Below are 18112 nucleotides of genomic sequence, written 5' to 3' on the forward strand. Positions count from 1 at the left end.
CCCTGGCGTTCAACGCTCCGCCAGTTCTAAGTGTGGCCCGCCACCCGTAGGGGTCGCCACGCCCTAACCGTTTTCATAATAATAACACGAATGATGCGCTGTGTCCGCGGTGTTGACATTTGCAGTGGGGATGTAAGCGCGGCTGGTCCTTAGCAGGAACCAGGCCGGGCACGCTCGGGGTTCCCCCACTGGCAGTAACGTAAGCAAGCTGCCGGGGAGAACACGGAGGAGGTGTGCTTCCATCCCCACCGCTCAGGTCCCTTTTCTGGGGCTGCCTGGGGGTCCCCCACATACACCCAGGCAGGTTCACACTTCCCACTCTCACGAAACAGGACGGAGCAACCACCTGTGGGCAGCTGGCGATGGGCCCGGCCGTCAGGCCTCGGACAATCAGGCCAGACTTGGTCCTGAACTTCTCTCCCACCCTCTTCGTGTCCAAGGAAGGCTCTGCCGGCTGCAGCTTGTCTTTCTTCTCCCACGCAGGGGCCACAGCGGGGCTTTCGGCCGGGACAGTCGGCACCGGCTTACTTTTGTGGGGGGGCCTTTTGGATGATACAAAATTACCAAGTATATCCCCATCAAGATGGTCGTGTCTGCAAAAAAGGAATATTTCCATTAAAACAGACTCCCCAAAAGGAATCACTAACCACGAAAACAAAACCCACACTCAACAGGCACTCACAGCAAGCCCATTCACAAATCCGCAGTGATTTCTAGCCAGCCAGTGCGTCATGTTAAAGGAAAAAACAGAAATTACTTTCGTATCAGGGCAAGTCTGGCCTACAAAATGAGACCAGGAAATAAAAACAAAATCAGAGTTGACGATCCATGGAAGGATTCCTCAACTATTTATACCCTCTACTATCACGAGCATCCTTATTCCAGATCCAAGTGATGAAGGAAAATGCAGCCTTCATACGGTCACGGGACATGGGAGCCGTGTTACTGCACGCCATGGAGTGGCGGACAGAGGCTGCGGCAAACCTGGCCTCCCTGGCAGGGCAGCTAAGGTTCAGTAAGGTTAGGCATGCCAACGGCTTCGCTTTCTGGGGAGCTTGACACTGAAAGGGAAAAGGGGCAAGAGAGAGAGAGAACGAGAGCAGGAGAAAACAAGAGGGTGAGAAGGTGAGAGCAGCAAGGAGTGAGAAAGAACAGAAATGAGAAGGAGACAGACCAGGAAAAGAGGAATCCGGCCTGCGATCCCTCAGAGCCAGCACCTGACACGGGCTGTGCGGTTTCTCCCAGGGACTGGCATAAAGGGGCACTGGCACCTGCTGTGCCGAGCTGCTTACCAAGCAGGGGGTCCGCATGAGAGGCGGTCACGTGTGCTATGAGGGGGGCATGTCAAGCAGAGGACGGATTTGGAACCAGCCGGAGGAACCTAGAAGAACTTCCAGAAGAGGCAGCAGCTGAGTATGAAAGAATGGCAGGCTGGGAGAACGGTAACCAGGAGCGGGTACAGCTGGAGGGCTGGAAAAGCAGCACCTGCCCCGCTGAACCGTGGGTCCTGACCACAGAGAGGGTTTTGCAAGTTATCCTAAGGAGTCTGGATTTTGTCCTAAAGGCTACGGGGAACGTCTGCAGGCTTTTGGCAGGGCAGACCTTCTGTGGGAGCTGAGTCTCGGGTCGGGAGATTCGAGGCGATCGCTAGAGTCCTGGGACCAGAGGAGAGCTGGTCTTGCAGAGAAAGCAGGAAAGGGTTTACCTCACTGAGGGCTCCAAGATGCAGAGCCCGTAGGCAGAGGAGCTGAGGAGAGCACCCGGGTGTGAGCTCGGGCAACGGGTGGAACAGCTTCAACTACTGCATCGCGGTAGTTTATCATTTCAGAAGTGTTTCCCTGCCCAGCCAGGCCGGGAGTGTCTGTGAGGAGGAGCCTTCTTCACTCCACCTCGTTAACGTTCAGCCCTTAGCCTTGCGTTAATTGTTTAATGGTCCTCACCTTTTGGCACTGGACACCCACACCCTCCGCTCTGGCTCCCCTGTGGAAAGCTCTGGAAGAAGACAGCCATTCCAGGCAGTGAGACTCACCCTCAGAGACTACACCGGAGTGTTAAGGCTACAATGTAACAGGACAGTTTTCCAAATAACAGAGGTTTAATCAAGAATGCCAATTCACCCCGGCCAGGTGGCGGAGTTGGTTAGACGTTAGAGCATTGTCCCGGGCACCAAAAAGGTTGCAGGTTCAATCCCCAGTTGGGCAAGTACAGGAGGCAATCGATTGATGTTTCTCTCACATCAATGTTTCTCTTTCTCTCTCTCTTTCCCTCTCTCTCCCTCCCTCTCCCTCTCCCCACCCCTTCCCTTCCTTTCTCTCTAAAATCAACAAAAACATATCCTCGGGTGAGGATTATAAAATAAATTTAAAAAGAATGCCAATTCATTTTCTTCCTAAGATTGCCTAAAGGCCTTATTTTTCAGATTTTCCCATATCTCCAGTGTTTAGTTGTATTTTAAGAAGTTGTTAACAAGACCCTTCTGAATCCTGAATTTGAACTTTTAAATCATACACATCCTCCATCACAAAGTGGTCATGCCCACGGCCTCCGGAGGAAAGCTCCAATGCTCCGGGCCAGGAATTTTAACAGCACCGAGTGCGGAAGGCTGAACGATGTCACACACACCCCCAGAGAGGTCCTGACCCCCAGAATCTGTGACTATATTACTTTATATGGAAAAGGCTTGATTAAGCTAAAGATCTCAATGTGGGGAGACTATTCTCGGTTATCTGGGTGCACCCAATACAATCACAAGGGTCCTCAGTAGAGGGAGACAGGAGGGTCAGAGTCAGCAGTGGGAGGTGTGATGACAGAGCAGAGGTTGGAGTGATCTACCCAAAGGACAGAGAAAGTGGTACAAGCCAAGGAATGTAGGCGGCCACCAAAGCTGAAAAGGGAGAGGAAACAGATTCTCCCGAGTCTCTAGAAGGAACAAGCCCTACACCGTGCCATTAACCAGTGAGACCAATTCTGGACTCTGACCTCCAGGACTACAAGATAACCATTCGTGTTGATTTAAGAGACCACAGTGATATTTTTATATGTCAAATTTTATGTCAATTTGGCTAGGCTGTGGTGCCCAGCTGTTCGGTCAAATACTAGCCTACATATTGCCACGAAAGTATTTTTTAGACGTGATTAACATCTACAATCAGTTGATGTAAAGCAAAGGAGACTGCCTGGGTAATATGGGTGGGCTTCACTCAATCCGTTGAAAACCTTAAGAACAAAAACTGAGATTCCCAGAGAAGAAGTAATTCTGCCTTGAGATTGTAACACAGAAATCCTGCCTGAGTTGCCAGCATGCCCTACAGATTTCAGACTTGCCCACCCCCACAATCATGAGCAAAAAATAAATCTCTACACACACACACACACACACACACACACACACACACACACACCCTCTTGGTTCCTACTGGTTCTGGTTCTCTGGAAAACTGTTACAGCCACTGAGTTTATAGTCATTTGTTACAGCAGCAATAGGAAACTAACCCACAGTGAAAACGGAAGAGATACCTGGCTTTGCTGGTTTCTGATAGCGATGTTCTCCATGCTGCATCCTCATCTGCAAGGTCATATATATTTACCAGTGTGGTCTCTGAGCATCTCAATGGTACTTTGTTACTTTTCTTTGGAAGTGAAAGTGCAGGCATTGGTGTTTCTTGAGTGAAGTTGTTAGCAGTATTTTCAAAGTGATCCAGAAAGTATCTGGTAATGAGTTCAAGGCTTGTTTTTAGAGGATTTTCCTTTGCCTAACAGTGGAAGAAAAAAATCTCATTAATTGCATGTACAGTTTCAGAAGAATGGTAGCAAAGATGGCTATTCTAATTCTGTCACATAAGTTTGTCAACTTCTCAGTCGTGCATTGTTTTTCCTGACTGCCTATCATTGCATTTGAAGGACTGTATTATGACAGATGAAGACAAAAATCTCTATCCTAAAAGAACTAGCCTCCATTGCATAAGACAGGCAATTAAATTTCAATTTCATCTTGTTTTTTCCTCCTAAGGATAACTTTATAAAATATATACCCTTTCATTTAAAAAATGAAGCCTTTAGGGATTGCTAACTCCCAAGTTTGTAAACATTTAGGATCTGGATATTCTCTTAGTTCATATCCCCTGCATCTGACACTGGACACTGGAGAACGCAGCAGGTTACTGCAAAGAGCACAGAGAGGCCCTCAGGGTTGACTAGGTTTACACGCCAATCTTAAAGAAGTAAAAAGATACAATGAAACTCTTCAGTAGTTGGTTGTGGAAATAAATAAAATCTGTATTCCCTAACCCTGACTGTACCAAATATGACCTTAGGACATTTTAAAAATACATACTCCTAGGCCCACTGAGTCTTAAATCGCAAAGACTGGAGCCCTGATTTCCCTTCCAATTCCCCTAATTAATGTGGACAGACAGCTATCCAAGCAGTGACCCACAGGCTGGCCTCAGGGACCGGGCCAGCTAACTGTGTCAGTCCCCACGCCACTTGCCCGCAAACCAAGCCCTTGGGAAGTGCAGCCAGATGTGGGGCATTCGGCGTGGCATTTTGCAATCAGAGCAATAAAGCACCTGACGGAGAGCCTGGCACAGAGGGAACCCTTGGGCACATCCAGTCCTCGCCCCTTCTTATTCCCCTGATCTACACAGCAGAACTCTGGGACCAAGACCCACAGCCAAATGGGCTAGGACCAAATTCAACAGGTTGATCAGGCAGTCAAAATCAGAGGATGGCTTTTTTTTTTTTTTTTATGAAACCCCAAAAATATATTTATCTAAATCTAAATAAAACTTACAAGGAAGCGAGTCAGGAGGGAGATATATATTTTAGTTTATTTCAGCCTTGTTGTTTTTTCTTTCAATACAGGAGATTTAGGGCCCTGGTTACCTAAATTATACTTTATGGCTTTTCATATCACTTTGCTCATAAGAAACACAGCCGTTATATGAATCTAGACACCATTTCTCAAAGCCTCAATTCTATATAGGCACTTTTATCTATCATATACTTAATAGGGAAAGACAAGCTACTGGGATTAACATTAAATTGCAGGGCTTCCCTGGAATCCTGCTGGCTTTGTGTGAATGTCAATGTCATTACGCAACAGATAATTAATAAGCATTTTAAGCTCCAATTAATTGTTTAATAGCTAATGACCACTACATAAATCAAATAATCAGGGTACTTATCAAGATCTAATGAAAACTGCCCTGACCGGTTTGGCTCAGTGGATAGAGCGTCGGCCTGAGGACTCAAGGGTCCCAGGTTCGATTCCGGTCAAGGGCATGTACCTTGGTTGCGGGCACATCCCCAGTCAGGGGTGTGCAGGAGGCAGCTGATCGATGTTTCTAACTCTCTGTCCCTCTCCCTTCCTCTCAGTAAAAAATCAATAAAATATATTTTATAAAAAAAAAAGAAAAAAAAAAGATCTAATGAAAACATCTCAAGTATCTTTAAACATCTCAAGTACTTTAGGGAGACTATAGTATAGTAAAGAGATAGAAATAACTTGAATGGCAAAGATGGCTAGAAAACTGGATAAAGAGGCATTTACATGAAAAACCCCTGCCCCGGAATGGTTCATTGAATCTTCTGGTTAACTGTCTCACTCTCTGTGTGGAAAAATCTTTCTGAAATGCACAGTCCACTCTCCTACTTTATGCAGCCAATGAGGGGTCTGGAGGTCTGGGTCACTAATCTTCTTTCTGCAGGAGTTCAGCTGACTGCATGCAGGACATGGAGGGGCCCAAGTGTCACCCCAGGGCCGGGGACGAGGGGCATCTATTCGATGTCCTTCCTCGGCCTCTGCCAGGACTCCCTGGCTGCCCCGCCCTTTCTCCTCCGAGTGGAGCACAAGACCTTCGGCCGCCTGAGCAGTCCCTGGGTGGCCCGCCTCCTGCCCCCCATCTCTGGCGGTTTATAGGTTTGCTTGGATTTCCTTCACTTTATGGAGGGAAGCCCGGCCCAGTTCCTCCCTGGGCAGTGCTGTATGTGCACGAGGGTGGCTCTGAGGTTCCCCTGGGTGTCTCAGAAACAGCCTCGGAGGGCTGGGGGGTGCCCCAGACCCATCCCAACCCAATTGCTCAGATTTCACTTGAGAAAAGGGTTCCAGTTAAAGGACGCTTGACAGCCATTACTGGACAGGACTGGGAAGCGGAAGATCTGGTTCTTGCCCTGCTCCTATGGGGGAATTCCGAGAGACCTTGACAAGCCGCTTTTCTCTGCTCACGTCTCTGTCCCATCAGTGGTTAAAAGCTGCCCAGAAGGCCGAGAGGGCAGGCTCTTTTCATTTCTGTTTCACACAGGACTGCCCCCATCCTTTGTTTTCCATAAAACCTCTGCAGGTGATGTCATTTTACAGCCTTTTCAAAAATTGTGATAAATGCTAGCCTACATGGTCATTAGGTTCTTTCCAAATGTGATGGGTGCCCTACCCCCAGGCAACATCTGCAGGAGAGACCATTCTTAAACCCAGTTATAAGGTCCTGTCTTCATAACAGAAAGAGCAATTAAGGCAGAATGGCAGCTTCATTCACCATCCACCCATTCATTCATTTATTCAGTCAGTCAGTCATATAACCCAGAAATGCATAGTGACTCTTTACTACGTCATCAGGCAGCATGGTAAGTATGGGGATACAACAGTGAACAAAACAGATGCCATCTCTGGCCTCCTGCTGCGTTCAAGGCGGTAGTGGAGGCAGATACTAACTAAACAGCCACACACACTCTCGCATAACCTTGACAAGCACAGCAAGGACAGCTACAGGTGCCAGGAGAGCTTGTAATGGGGGTGGGAGGGTCGGGGAGCTGGAGGCCAGAGATTGGGGAAGTTCCACCCACCCCCACCCATTCTCAACTCCAATGCCCCTGGGGGCTGAACCCAAGCTTCCCTTTGCCGGAATTAAAGAGCAAGGTATTACTCAGATCTGAAGAAGGAAAACCTCAGGCAGGCAGGGAATGGAAATTTTTAGTAAAACTGAATACTACGTTCTTGAGTAAAGGCTGACTAAAAATAGCCTCGGGGGAGGAGGGAGCACAGGAAGAACTGTTACAGATTCGGGTTCAAAGGAGCCTCATGGCTGGGCATGTGCAGTACCCCGTGGTACTGGCTGGGGCTGGAACTGACTCACAGCTGGGACTCGGCAGCACTTGGTTGGGTCTGTTTCTCCCTGACCACAGGTGTGCCCGCCTCCCGCTGCCCACCTCTGGCGGCCTGGCAGGCCCATGCCTGCTTTGACAGTGCCAAACTCAGTTCCAGAACATCACGCCACACGTTACAAGCGTGTACCTTGTTCTCCTTGTAGAGGAATTCAAGATGCAAAACTTTGCGGAGGTTGTTTCTGCTGTTTATGCTGAGATCGGAGCGTGGGCGTTCCTGGTCCATGGTCACGCACGTCTTCTTCAGGCCCTGCGGGAAGGAGTCGGGAATCGGAAGCATCAGTTACCACGTTAAATCAAAACCCTCTGTTCTCTGACGCGCAGTGTAAACAGCGGGCTGCTGGTGTTTATTATGACGATGCTTATCCTGCCTTCCTCACTGACTGAACAATTCACTTTCGCATGACCTTCACACTTGACCTCTCTTCACAATTACTATTCTGAATCTTACAAGTGAGGCAGGCGTTGCTGGACCATTTTACAGAAAAGGAAAGGGGAAGTCAGCTGACACCCCGAGGCTGGCTCAGGAGCCCAGGGTTTGGCCCTGGTTTGGGAGCCACAGAATAGGAAGCTTTAAAAGCAAACAAAAGGAAAGACAAACTGAAGGCCAGTATTCATTCCCTCCTTTTCTCCGATACTGGAGCCAGCGTTGATTCGCCCCAAGTAACATAGTGCAGCCACCTAGCGGGGCTGTGAGCAGCGATGCTGGGACCCAGGCCCAGCCACGTTCCATCGCCCAGACTTGAACTCCCAGAAGGCCCAGCTGAGAAACAACCACAGCACTTTGGCTGCCCACCTCGCCCGCCAGGCCATGGTGACCCTCAAACGGTGGAGGACGAGGCAGAGATGCCTCACAAACAGCTCAGCCTGGCCCAGGGGGAGCCCCCGCTCTGGAAGGACCCAGACCTCAGTGCTAAACAGGCCGCGACTGCTCCCCTGGCCTCTGTGCTCAGACTTCTGCAGAGGCTCCGCGGCTGGGAAACAGGACGAGCTGCTGTGGCCATGAAGTGAGGCAGGAACACATCCCGAACCAAAGAGAACAAAAGGAAAGCCTTCGCAGGGGCACAGAAAGAAAGGGGGTGTGAGCTGGCAAACGTCGGGCCATGCCGAGCGTTAGGGAGGCCCGAGAGCAGGCTCCAGCCTCTCCCCTGGGCTTCACCATGGCTTCGCCGCCATCAAGGTGATGAGGAGACCTCTGAGGGGGGTCCTCCTCTGCTGGGCAACAGCTGGTCCAGCGATCGCATCAGCAAGTCTCGGCACTTCCCAAGCTCCAGGACGTCGTGCGCGCCGGCATTTGGAAACCACCGGGTGGTGGACAAGAACACCCTCGGGAGCCAGCCAGTCCTCGGTCCCACCGGCCACTTCATCTCCGTTCACGCAGCAAACATGTGTCAGGCACCTCCTATGTGCCGGGCCGTTCTCGATGCAGGAAATACAGAAGGAAAAGACCATGTTCCCACCGCCCATGGAGCTGGCCTTCTGATGAGGAAGCAGGCCGTACACCAGGGATACGTTTACAGTGTGGCTGCTGCTAATGTGGAGACAAAGATGAAGAACACAGTTTCAGGGAGTCAGCTACTCATTGAGCCTCATCCCGTGCTCACTCCTAGCTTCCGGTCTCCCGCCTATGAAACGAAGGGAACGAACCACTAGTCCACCAACCAGCTCAGCTGCTGGAGGCGGAGTGAACAGGTCAGAGCCCCGGCCCGCACGGAGCTCACATTCGATGGGGTGAGGGCCTGTGACAGGTGGCGGGAACGGGAATGGAGATGTGAGGGGGAAGAACAGTTTATGTCAGACTACCAGGGGGAGGGGGACTGGATATGAGAATGGTGGGGTACACGGAACTGAGATTATGGAAAGGACACGGTGCTGGTAATGACAAACCTAGGGTAGGGCCACAGGAAAGAGCGGCAGAGGTAGGATGGGGCTGTCCCTACAGGAGAGGGGCCACGGACCTGGGAGGCTGGGGCCACCAGGAGTCACCGCAATGGATCCTGACATCGCCAGGACACTGTCATGACTCCCCCTGAGAGGAGGTCACACTTGGTGAGTAGTAGTGGGTACAATGCAGGGTCGAGGAATGAGGTCCCAGGGGGAGCGGGGAGCCAGGTCACAGACAGCCTTGTAGGCCTGGGGAGACCTTCGCTGGGATTTCATTCTAATGGGATCTGACTGCTCACCTGGGCAAGTGTCTTCGCCTCCTACTCTCATGATAGTCTTGCAGGAAAGGGAGCGGTTATACCTGCCTTTCAGGCTGTTATAAGATTTGAGAAAACAAACGAGCACCTAGAAGGTTCCTCGAACCATGATAGGAACTCCTGTGGCTACAGCTGCTGGCGCCTGCCTGTGCCGAGCCCTGTGGGGAGTGCGTGGTCTCTGCCCGGGGCAGGAGACGATGAGAACAGCAGTCAGCCTGGGCTGCAGCCCCAGCTCTCAATGACTTGCTGCGGGGTGGTGGGCACCTCCTTTCTCCTCCCAGGGCTTTAGGTGCCCAGATAAAAAATGCGAGGGCGAGAGGCCGGGTGAGCCAGACGATTGTCAAAGTTCCACCCAGTTCAGGCGTCGGCTGTGTGGACCTATCTGGCAGGTGAGAGAGACAGAAGTGTAAACTATAACTTGAGCATCAGTGAAGGAACCAGACAAGATGAGCCACTCATTCCAACGGGAGTTACCTGAGAAGACCTCTTGGAGGAAATGGGACTTGGGTGGGCCAGGGCAGAGCATGTGGAAGAGTCTAGAACTGAGAGTGGGATGGTAAGGGGGCCTTGGACATCAGGTGAGGACTTGAGAATTCGCTGGTACTCAAGAAAGGAAAGGCATGAAGAAAACTCTGAGAGTTTTGCTTGATAGCCAGACTTTTATTTCTTGTTAAATATTTTTATTGATTTCAGAGAGGAAGGGAGAGGGAGAAAGAGAAAGAAACATCAATGGAGAGAGAAAATCATTGATTGGGCTAGCCAGACTTTTTAAAAATGACGGTAGTGGTGAGCCTCGTGGGCCTGTCACTGACATATCCAATGTCCAGCCGGGACTTGGCGATGGAAAGGCAATTAACCATAAAAACAGAGCACGTACAATGAAGCCACATGCCTTTAAAAAAGTTTTTTTTTTTTTAATAAAAATACATGTTTAGCCCTAGCTGGTTTGGCTCAGTGGATAGAGGGCTGGCCTGCGGACCAAAGAATCCCAGGTTCGATTCTGGTCAAGGGCACATGCCCAGCTTGCAGGCTCGATCCCCAGTAGGGGGTGTGCAGGAGGCAGCCGTTCAATGATTCTCTCTCATCATTGATGTTGCTATCTCTCTCTCTCCCTCTACTTCCTCTGAAATAAAAAAATATATATATTTAAAAAATACATGTTTAAAAAGCAAACAAAGACTTTCAAAACAGGTGCACATCAGAGATGGGGAGGAGACAATGTTGAATACCTACTATGTGCACCACACAGTGCTTGGGAGCTGCCCATATATTATTATTAACCCTCATTATAAATCTGCCAGGGGAACGTCTTCTTATTCCTATTTTATAGGTAAGAAAATCGAGACAGCAGTGGGCAAAGGACCTAAATAGACACTTTTTGAAAGAGGACATATAGACGGCCAAGAGACATATGAAAATATGGTCAAAGTCACTAATCATCCGAGAGATGCAAATCAAAACGACAATGAGGTGCCATCTCACACCTGTCAGAATAGCTATCATCAACAAATCAACAAACGACAAGTGCTGGTGAGGATGCAGAGAAAAAGGAACCCTTGTGCACTGCTGGTGGGAATGCAGACTGGTGCAGCCACTGTGGAGAACAGTATAGAGTTTCCTCAAAAAACTAAAAATGGAACTCCCATTTGAGCCAGTAATCCCACTTCTAGGAATATATCCCAAGAAATCAGAAAGGATTTATGCACCCCTACATTCACAGCAGCACAATTTACAATAGCTAAGATTTGGAAACAACCTAAGTGCCCATCAGCAGATGAGTGGATTAAAAAACTGTGGTACATCTACACAATGGAATACTATGCTGCTGTAAAAAAGGAACTCTAACCATTTGCAACAGCATGGATGGATCTAGAGAGCGTTATGCTAAGCGAAATAAGCCAGTCGAAGAAAGATGAACATCACATGATCTCACTCATTTGTGGAATATAATGCACAACCTAAACTGATGAACAAAAATAGAGCCGGGGCGGGGGGGACATTTTAGAATATAACAGAAGTAATCCTGTTATTTGCAGATTTTTAATATTTCCTACAACTTGTGTGATATTATACTATGTTAGTACAGTTTGGGTAATATTATGATATTTAAAATCGTTTTTCTCGAAATATTAATGTTTATTGCATGTAACATTATTACACTTAAAATAATTTTCCTTGAAATAGTAATGTTTATTGCATGTAAGAAAATAAAATATAAATAAATAGAAAGAAAAGAAAACCGAGACAGTGAGCAGCGTGCCCAAGCTCACTGTAGCTAGTAGCGGACACTTGAACTGCTCTGACTCCAAAGTCCTACCCTTTCCTCCATTCAAAACGCTGCTTATTGCCCAGTCGGGGGCGGGGCTCAGCGGTTGAGCGACAACCTATGAACCAGGAGGTCAGGGTTCGATTCCCATCAGAGCACATGCCCGGGTTGCAGGCTCCATCCCCAGTGAGGGGCGGCGCATCAATGATTCTCTCTTATCGCTGACACTTCTGTCTCTCCCTTCCTCTCTGAGATCAGTAAAAATATACTTTTTTAAAAAACATTGTTTCTTCTTCTTTTGTGTGTGTGTGTGTGTGTGTGTGTGTGTGTGTGTGTGTGTGTTTTAATCCCAGACAAGTGTCCATCGACCCGCCTAACAGGACACCACGGGGACCCAAAACCCCGGGCAGGTGGTCAGTCACTTTGTGTAGAAGGAGTAATGGGTGCTGTCCCTGCGCTCTCCTCCGCCAGCACCCCAGCCACCTCTCTCCCGGGGTGCCCTCAGCTCCACGGACGGGGCAGGGGAGAGCCAAGGTCCTCCCCAACCTCCCAGCCCCCCCAAAACCTCTCCTGGGACCAGGCAGCAGAACTAAAAAACAAACCCACAGCAAGAACTTCACTGTGGACGCACGTGACTGGAGGGGGAACTTTGTGAGCTCCTGGGGCTCCCTTTTTGGGGGCGCAGTTTTTCCAGGCGGGAAAGAGGCCTCGGGCTGGGTTCGCCAGGGAGGCCGGCGCTGGGCCATCGCCCCTGGGCCACCCTCAGCCCGGAGGGGACCGGCCCGGCCCGGCGGCTGCGGTCCGGCCCTTGGAGCGGGAGGTGACGAGAAGGGGTCCCGGGACGTGCAGAACCCCGTTCCGGCCAGGAACGTGGCGCTGTGTCGGGCATCCCTGAGGCCGGCAGCAGCAGGGGCAGAGGTTGCCGGGGAGCCCCTGTGCGCCCCAAATCACAGCGATCGGCCGGATCTGCGCGGGCGACGCCACGTACCTTTCTGCTGAGGAACTCCCGGACCAGGGAGGCGGCCACCTCCTCCACGAAGAGGCTGTCCATGCCCGGCTCTGCCCACGAGGCCCGCCGCGCAGCCCCAGGCCCGGGTCGGTTGGCCAGTAAGGCCGCGTTGCCGTGGCGACGAGTCGGCGGCGCCGGGAAACTCCGCCCCTTCCTGGAGCCGTCGGGGGCGGGGCGTCCTTCGAACCCGCCCACAGACAGAAGCCCCGGGCCGCGCCGCGCCAGGGCCGGCCACCCACTCCGGGCTGGGGTCCCTGCCCTGTCCATCTGGGTGGCCTGGAACAAGTCACTGCATTTCCCAAGACGAGACATGGGGAGGATGTCTGCCTCCTCGATCCTGGGGGAGTAAACCCGCAGCCAGCCACGTGGCCCCTGGGGGTCACCGGCAGCACCACCGCTGGCTCCTGGGGTCACCTGGGGCCCACTGACCTCGCTGGCCTGGACTGCGAGGGGCACAGAAGCCCAGGGCTCCGCCTACTCAGCACTGAAATGAAAGGACAAGCCCCTCCCCCACTTGGGGCCTGCTCTCCCCCTAAGGAGACTTGGTTATTGAGCACCAAGCATTTGACATACATTATTATCGCATCTTTAATCCTCCAACTTCCAGGCAGGTGCTTGCTACTGGTTCCCTTCTTCAAAAGGAGACACTGAGATTCAAAGAGCTTTTGATTTTGCTGTAGGTCGCGCAGCTAGGAACGGGCAAAGCTGGATTCCAGCCAAACCCACGCCTTTGCCCAGTACCAACTCCCTCCACCTCAGTGACTTGGGGTACCCCACCTGCCCATCACCTAGTGGGTGAGTGTGCTGGTGCTGCTGTATAGGTACAGCAGAAGGGGAGGCTCAGGCAACAGAGCGGTACTTTCTCACAATTCCAGAGGGTGAGGGTCCAAAATCAAGGTGTCAGCAAGTCTGGAATCTTCTGAGGCGTGTAGAATGCGGTCATCTCCCTATGTCCTCACATGGTCTTCCCTCTGTACTTGTCTGTGTCCTAATCTCTTCTTCTTACAAGGACACCAGCCTGGCCAGTGTGGCTCAGTGGGTGAGCATCAACCTTTGAACCAGGAGGTCACGGTTCGATTTCTGGTCAGGGCACATGCCGGAGTTGTGGGCTCAATCCCCCGTAGGGGCCATGCAGGAGGTAGCCAATTAATGATTCTCTCTCATCATTGATGTTTCTATATTTCTCTCCCTCTCCCTTCCTCTCTGAAATCAATAAAAATAGGGGGAAAATGTTTAAAGGACACCAGACATATTGGATTCGGACCCACCCTAATGATCTCATTTTAACTTATGGGTTACATTAAAGGTTCTGTCTCCATATACAGCCACTCTCTGAGATAGCAGTTTAGGGCTTCAACATGTGGATTTGGAGGGACACAATTCAGCCCATAACACCTATACTGTCACTTATGAATTTTTTAACCGACATACATATTTTTAAGTTTATTTTAAAAGGAAAGTGCTTCCAGGCAGTAATATTCACAAAATCACATTCTGGATGTGCTTGTTAAATCTCTAATACACATTAAAACACATACTATAGTGGAAAGTTATGCTTTCGTCTAAAATCCCCTTGCAGCCTGGCTGGCCTGGCTCGGTGGTTGAGCATCGACCTATGAACCAGGAGGTCACGGTTTGATTACTGGTCAGGGCACATGCCAGAGTTGTGGGCTCAATCCCTAGTGTGGGGCGTGCAGGAAGCAGCCGATCAATAATTCTCTATCATCATTGATGTTTCTCTCTCTCTCTCTCTCTCTCTCTCTCTCTCTCCCTCTCTCTCCCCTCCCCCTTCCTCTCTGAAGTCAATTTTTTAAAAATTAAGTAATAATACAATAAAATCCCCTTGCAATCACACTTGGGAAGCAAGTGTACCACACTCCTCAGGCTCCCGAGGAAATCACTGTAACACCACAGATCACGTTATAACCTCTACGCATCTTCTCTCTCCTCCCTGCATTGCAGCTATCACATTGACTGATGAAAAGCAAATCCTGTAAGATAACACAGAGCAAATTACTCTGCTACAAAGTTCATACGTGACTAAAACTATGTGATAAAAAGTATGTTTAAAAACAAGGGAGTGGGAAATATAAAACTCATATTAGTGACTACACCAAGGACCAGGTTGGGTGGTGGGTCCATGCCACTACATGTAATGTAGTCATAGTAGATATAGATGAGAGAGGGAAAGGAAAGAGATGATAGATAGGTAGGTAGGTAGGTAGGTAGATAGATAGATAGATAGATAGATAGATAGATAGATAGATAGATAGATGCGACTGGCAGGGAGGCAGGGAGGCAGGAAGGAAGAAAGGAAGGAGGGGAGGGAGGGGGAGGAGGAGGAAGAAAGGAAGGAGGGGAGGGAGGGGAGGGAGGGGAGGGGAAGGAAGAGAGGAAGGGAGGAGAAGGGAAGGAAGGAAGAGAGGTTCTACCATCCGGTCATCAGTGTAGAGGAGCAGAGATTCTGAGGCGGTCCCCAGGGTCCCTGTGAGGCCAGGTTACCATGGACCGGGCTGACCATGGAGCCTCAGAGAGTGGTCAGCTAATCCAGGCCAGCAGGGGCGGGAGTCAGCTGCTTGGTCCATATGGCCAAGCGCACGGGCTCTCAGACCTTTGGGAAGGCCTAGGGTCATGACCCTAGAAGAACCTTTATGAGGTTCTAGGTCTTGAGACCCTCCTTGCCCACACGGCCAGTCAGCTCACACTCCAGCCGGCTCATGGCACTGGGGTGTCAGCCTTTCTCCACCGGGGAGCCCCTGGCCCACACGAAGGCCCTCAGGCTCTCTGAATGTAGCGTGGGCCCCTCACTGGCCTGCCCATTCCCAAAGTCCCGACCCCGGTCCATCCTCCACCGAGCAGCCTCCCAGACAAATGCCGCCGTGCCTCCACCCTGTTGAAACCTCGGCCCTCGGCATGAGGTCCCTCCACATCTGGATGTTGCCCCATGTCCTGCAGCCACCACGCGGGCTCCCTGAACCAGTCGAGACCTCCTGCCTACACGTCCTGGCTACAGCCCGGACTCTTTCTCTCCTCCAGCCCTTGTTCCCGCTCTGATCAGCTTCCGACAAGGTGTGCGGGAAAGGGCAGTGAGGGGCGGTTTGAGCCAGGACCCCTCACCCAGGGAAAAGGGCAGCCTCCGTTTGCTAGCCTTCTGCTCAATCCCAGTGTTTCCTAACTGCTTCCACTGTGCTCTTGGGGGTCCCTGCGTCTTATGTCAGGTCAGCAACAGGCAAGTCAGCCTCCTACCACATCAGCTGGGTCTCCCGGTCCTGGCTGCAGAGACGGGACTATGTGAGATGGCAATGTCTCCTCGTGGTCACTAGAGGGCAGTGCAGGGCAGAAAGCTGCGGGCAGAGGTGGAGAGAGGGCCTGTGCCCGAGGCCTCCAGAGGAAACAAATCTCCCGGCTCTGGCCACCTTTTGGCGTTGAGGTTGTGCCAAGCCTCACCCAGCAGCAAAGCTGTTGCAGGGGGCAGGTTTATAAGGGAGAAGGCGCTTAACTCACACTGGGGTCCCTATGCGGAGGTGAGCTCACATCTCCCCTAAGCCAGGCAAGGCTGTGAGGAGCTGTATTTAATACTCGGGTAATTATTTAATTATTTGGAAACGTCTGTGCTACATCAGGCTTTCCCACGAGGCCACATGCTCCTCGGTGGCAAGACTGTGTCTGTCCCCAACACCTAGCACAGTGCCTGGCACATGCTGGGTGCTCCTCAATGATCGCCGAGTGATTCAAAGTCTCTCCATTGTGTGGATGTGGGAGCTGAGGCCCAGGGCCACACCGTCAGTACAGGAGAGTGTGGGGTTCCACGCTGGCTGTGCCATCACACCGACCAAGCGGGTGCTCCTACTCCAGGGTGGGGGGGCCGGAAAGGCGGCTTATGGATCTGCATAACTCCGTCAGCAGACAGACAGACCTGGGTTTGAATCCTGGCTCCAACACCTGAGCGTTCAGATGCTGGGTCTATAAAATGTGGGTGATCATTCGCTCACTGTTTACTGAGCACCTACTGTGTGCAGGCAGTAAACAGAGAGAACAAAACAGATAAAACCCTGTCTCTTAAGTAGGACTTTGCCTTCTAAGTTGGGAGAGGAAAAAAATGAGTAAAATGGTATATTAGAAGATGATAAGTTAGGAACAATAAAGCAGGAAGTCCAGCGGGAAATGGAAAGGATGTAGGCGACCAATGGGGTTCGCAATTCTAAAAAGTGAGCCTACCACCCCGCCCGGAGCAGAGCTGGCTCAGGGTACGTGCACGTGGTGAGCTGAAGGAAGGCGGGCAGTGCAGGCGGAATGGATGTGGCGTCAGCGGGATCCTGGCTGCAGGCCGGTCCCCAGCGAGCTCTGGGGCATGCATGGCAGAAAGGCGTCAGCCCCCACTTGACGCCTGTACCCCTATCTGTCCATCTGTCCGTCAGGGGCTGCGGGCTGCCCCAGCAGTGGAAAGGGAGAGGCAGAGAAGTGGTCCAGGGCAGGTGGCCCTCCTTCTGCAAGGCAATGTCTGCTGGAGGGGCAGCTGCCTGGTGGGGCACGCCAGTGGGAAGGGCCTCTATGAGGTGCCAGTTAAGGCAAGCGTTCAGAGAGGGAGCCAAGCAGGTATCGAGCAGAGGGCACAGCCAGAGTGCAGGCGCTGAGCTGGGAGAGTGCCTGGCAAGTTCCCGGGACTGTGTGTATGTGTGTGTGTGTGTGTGTGTGTGTGTGTGTGTGTGAGAGAGAGAGAGAGAGAGAGAGAGAGAGAGAGAGCTATTCACGTGGCATCTGTGCATGCAGCTATTCATGCATGCAGGATGTGGGTGGCTGGATGTGTGTGTTGTTCATGCAAGGATCCGTGTGTGCACACACAGGGGACACGTGTGCCTGCAGGCATCTGTGTGAGTGGTGAGTGTGTTCTTCATGTAGAACTGTGTGTGCACATGTGCACGCATGTCCACGTGCACGGAGAGCCTTGTGGGCTGCTGTGAGGCCGGGCTCTTTCTCTGCATGAGGTGGGAGCCATTGCAGGTACTGGAGGGGAGGAGTGACAGGATTGGACTGACCTCAAGGCCCAGAGAGGGGTGAGTGTGAAGAGGCTCCTGGGGGACCTCAGGCCTCTGCATTGGCCACCTCCACCCGTGCCTAGGACGGGGCTCAGAGGCTCTCACCAAAGCTCTGTTCACAAGGCCTGAGGCAGAGAGCTGCAAAGACAAGGGGCGGGGCCCTGCAGCAGGGGCGGAGGCGGGGGCTCGTGGGCCCGGGCCCTGCCCATGTCTAGTGATGTAATTGTGAAGAGCAGTCGAGAAGGAAGGGGGACTCACTGGAGATCAGTCGCCCCGAGCGAGGCCTGCGCACAGCTCAGAGGGCTGTCAATAATGCCCCAAATAATTAAAACGGGATTGTGCACTCCCCCTCCTCCCACCTCTGGGGAGGGATGTTCATCTGCAAATAAATTAAAACCAAATTCAGCAATTTGCATGACTCCAACTCGAAGGCTGGCTAAGC

The 18112-nt window shown here is 51.5% G+C and overlaps 1 protein-coding gene across 2 annotated transcripts in view; it reads right to left on the reverse strand.

Moving 5' to 3' along the window:
• The window catches only part of MINDY4 (MINDY lysine 48 deubiquitinase 4), a 93585-nt gene extending 80842 nt beyond the window's left edge, over positions 1-12743 (reverse strand). For both annotated transcript variants that reach the window (XM_079786151.1, XM_079786152.1), the window contains exons 1-4: positions 12614-12743; positions 7289-7408; positions 3517-3752; positions 347-593 (exon numbers count right to left, since the gene is read on the reverse strand). In XM_079786151.1, the coding sequence (XP_079642277.1) occupies positions 347-593; positions 3517-3752; positions 7289-7408; positions 12614-12676 (666 nt within the window). In that variant the 5' untranslated portion in view covers positions 12677-12743. The remainder of the gene's footprint in view (positions 1-346; positions 594-3516; positions 3753-7288; positions 7409-12613) is intronic.
• Between the last annotated feature and the right edge of the window lie 5369 nt (positions 12744-18112).

The sequence above is a fragment of the Cnephaeus nilssonii genome, assembly GCF_951640355.1.
Source record: "Cnephaeus nilssonii genome assembly, chromosome: 12".
Taxonomy (NCBI): domain Eukaryota; kingdom Metazoa; phylum Chordata; class Mammalia; order Chiroptera; family Vespertilionidae; genus Cnephaeus; species Cnephaeus nilssonii.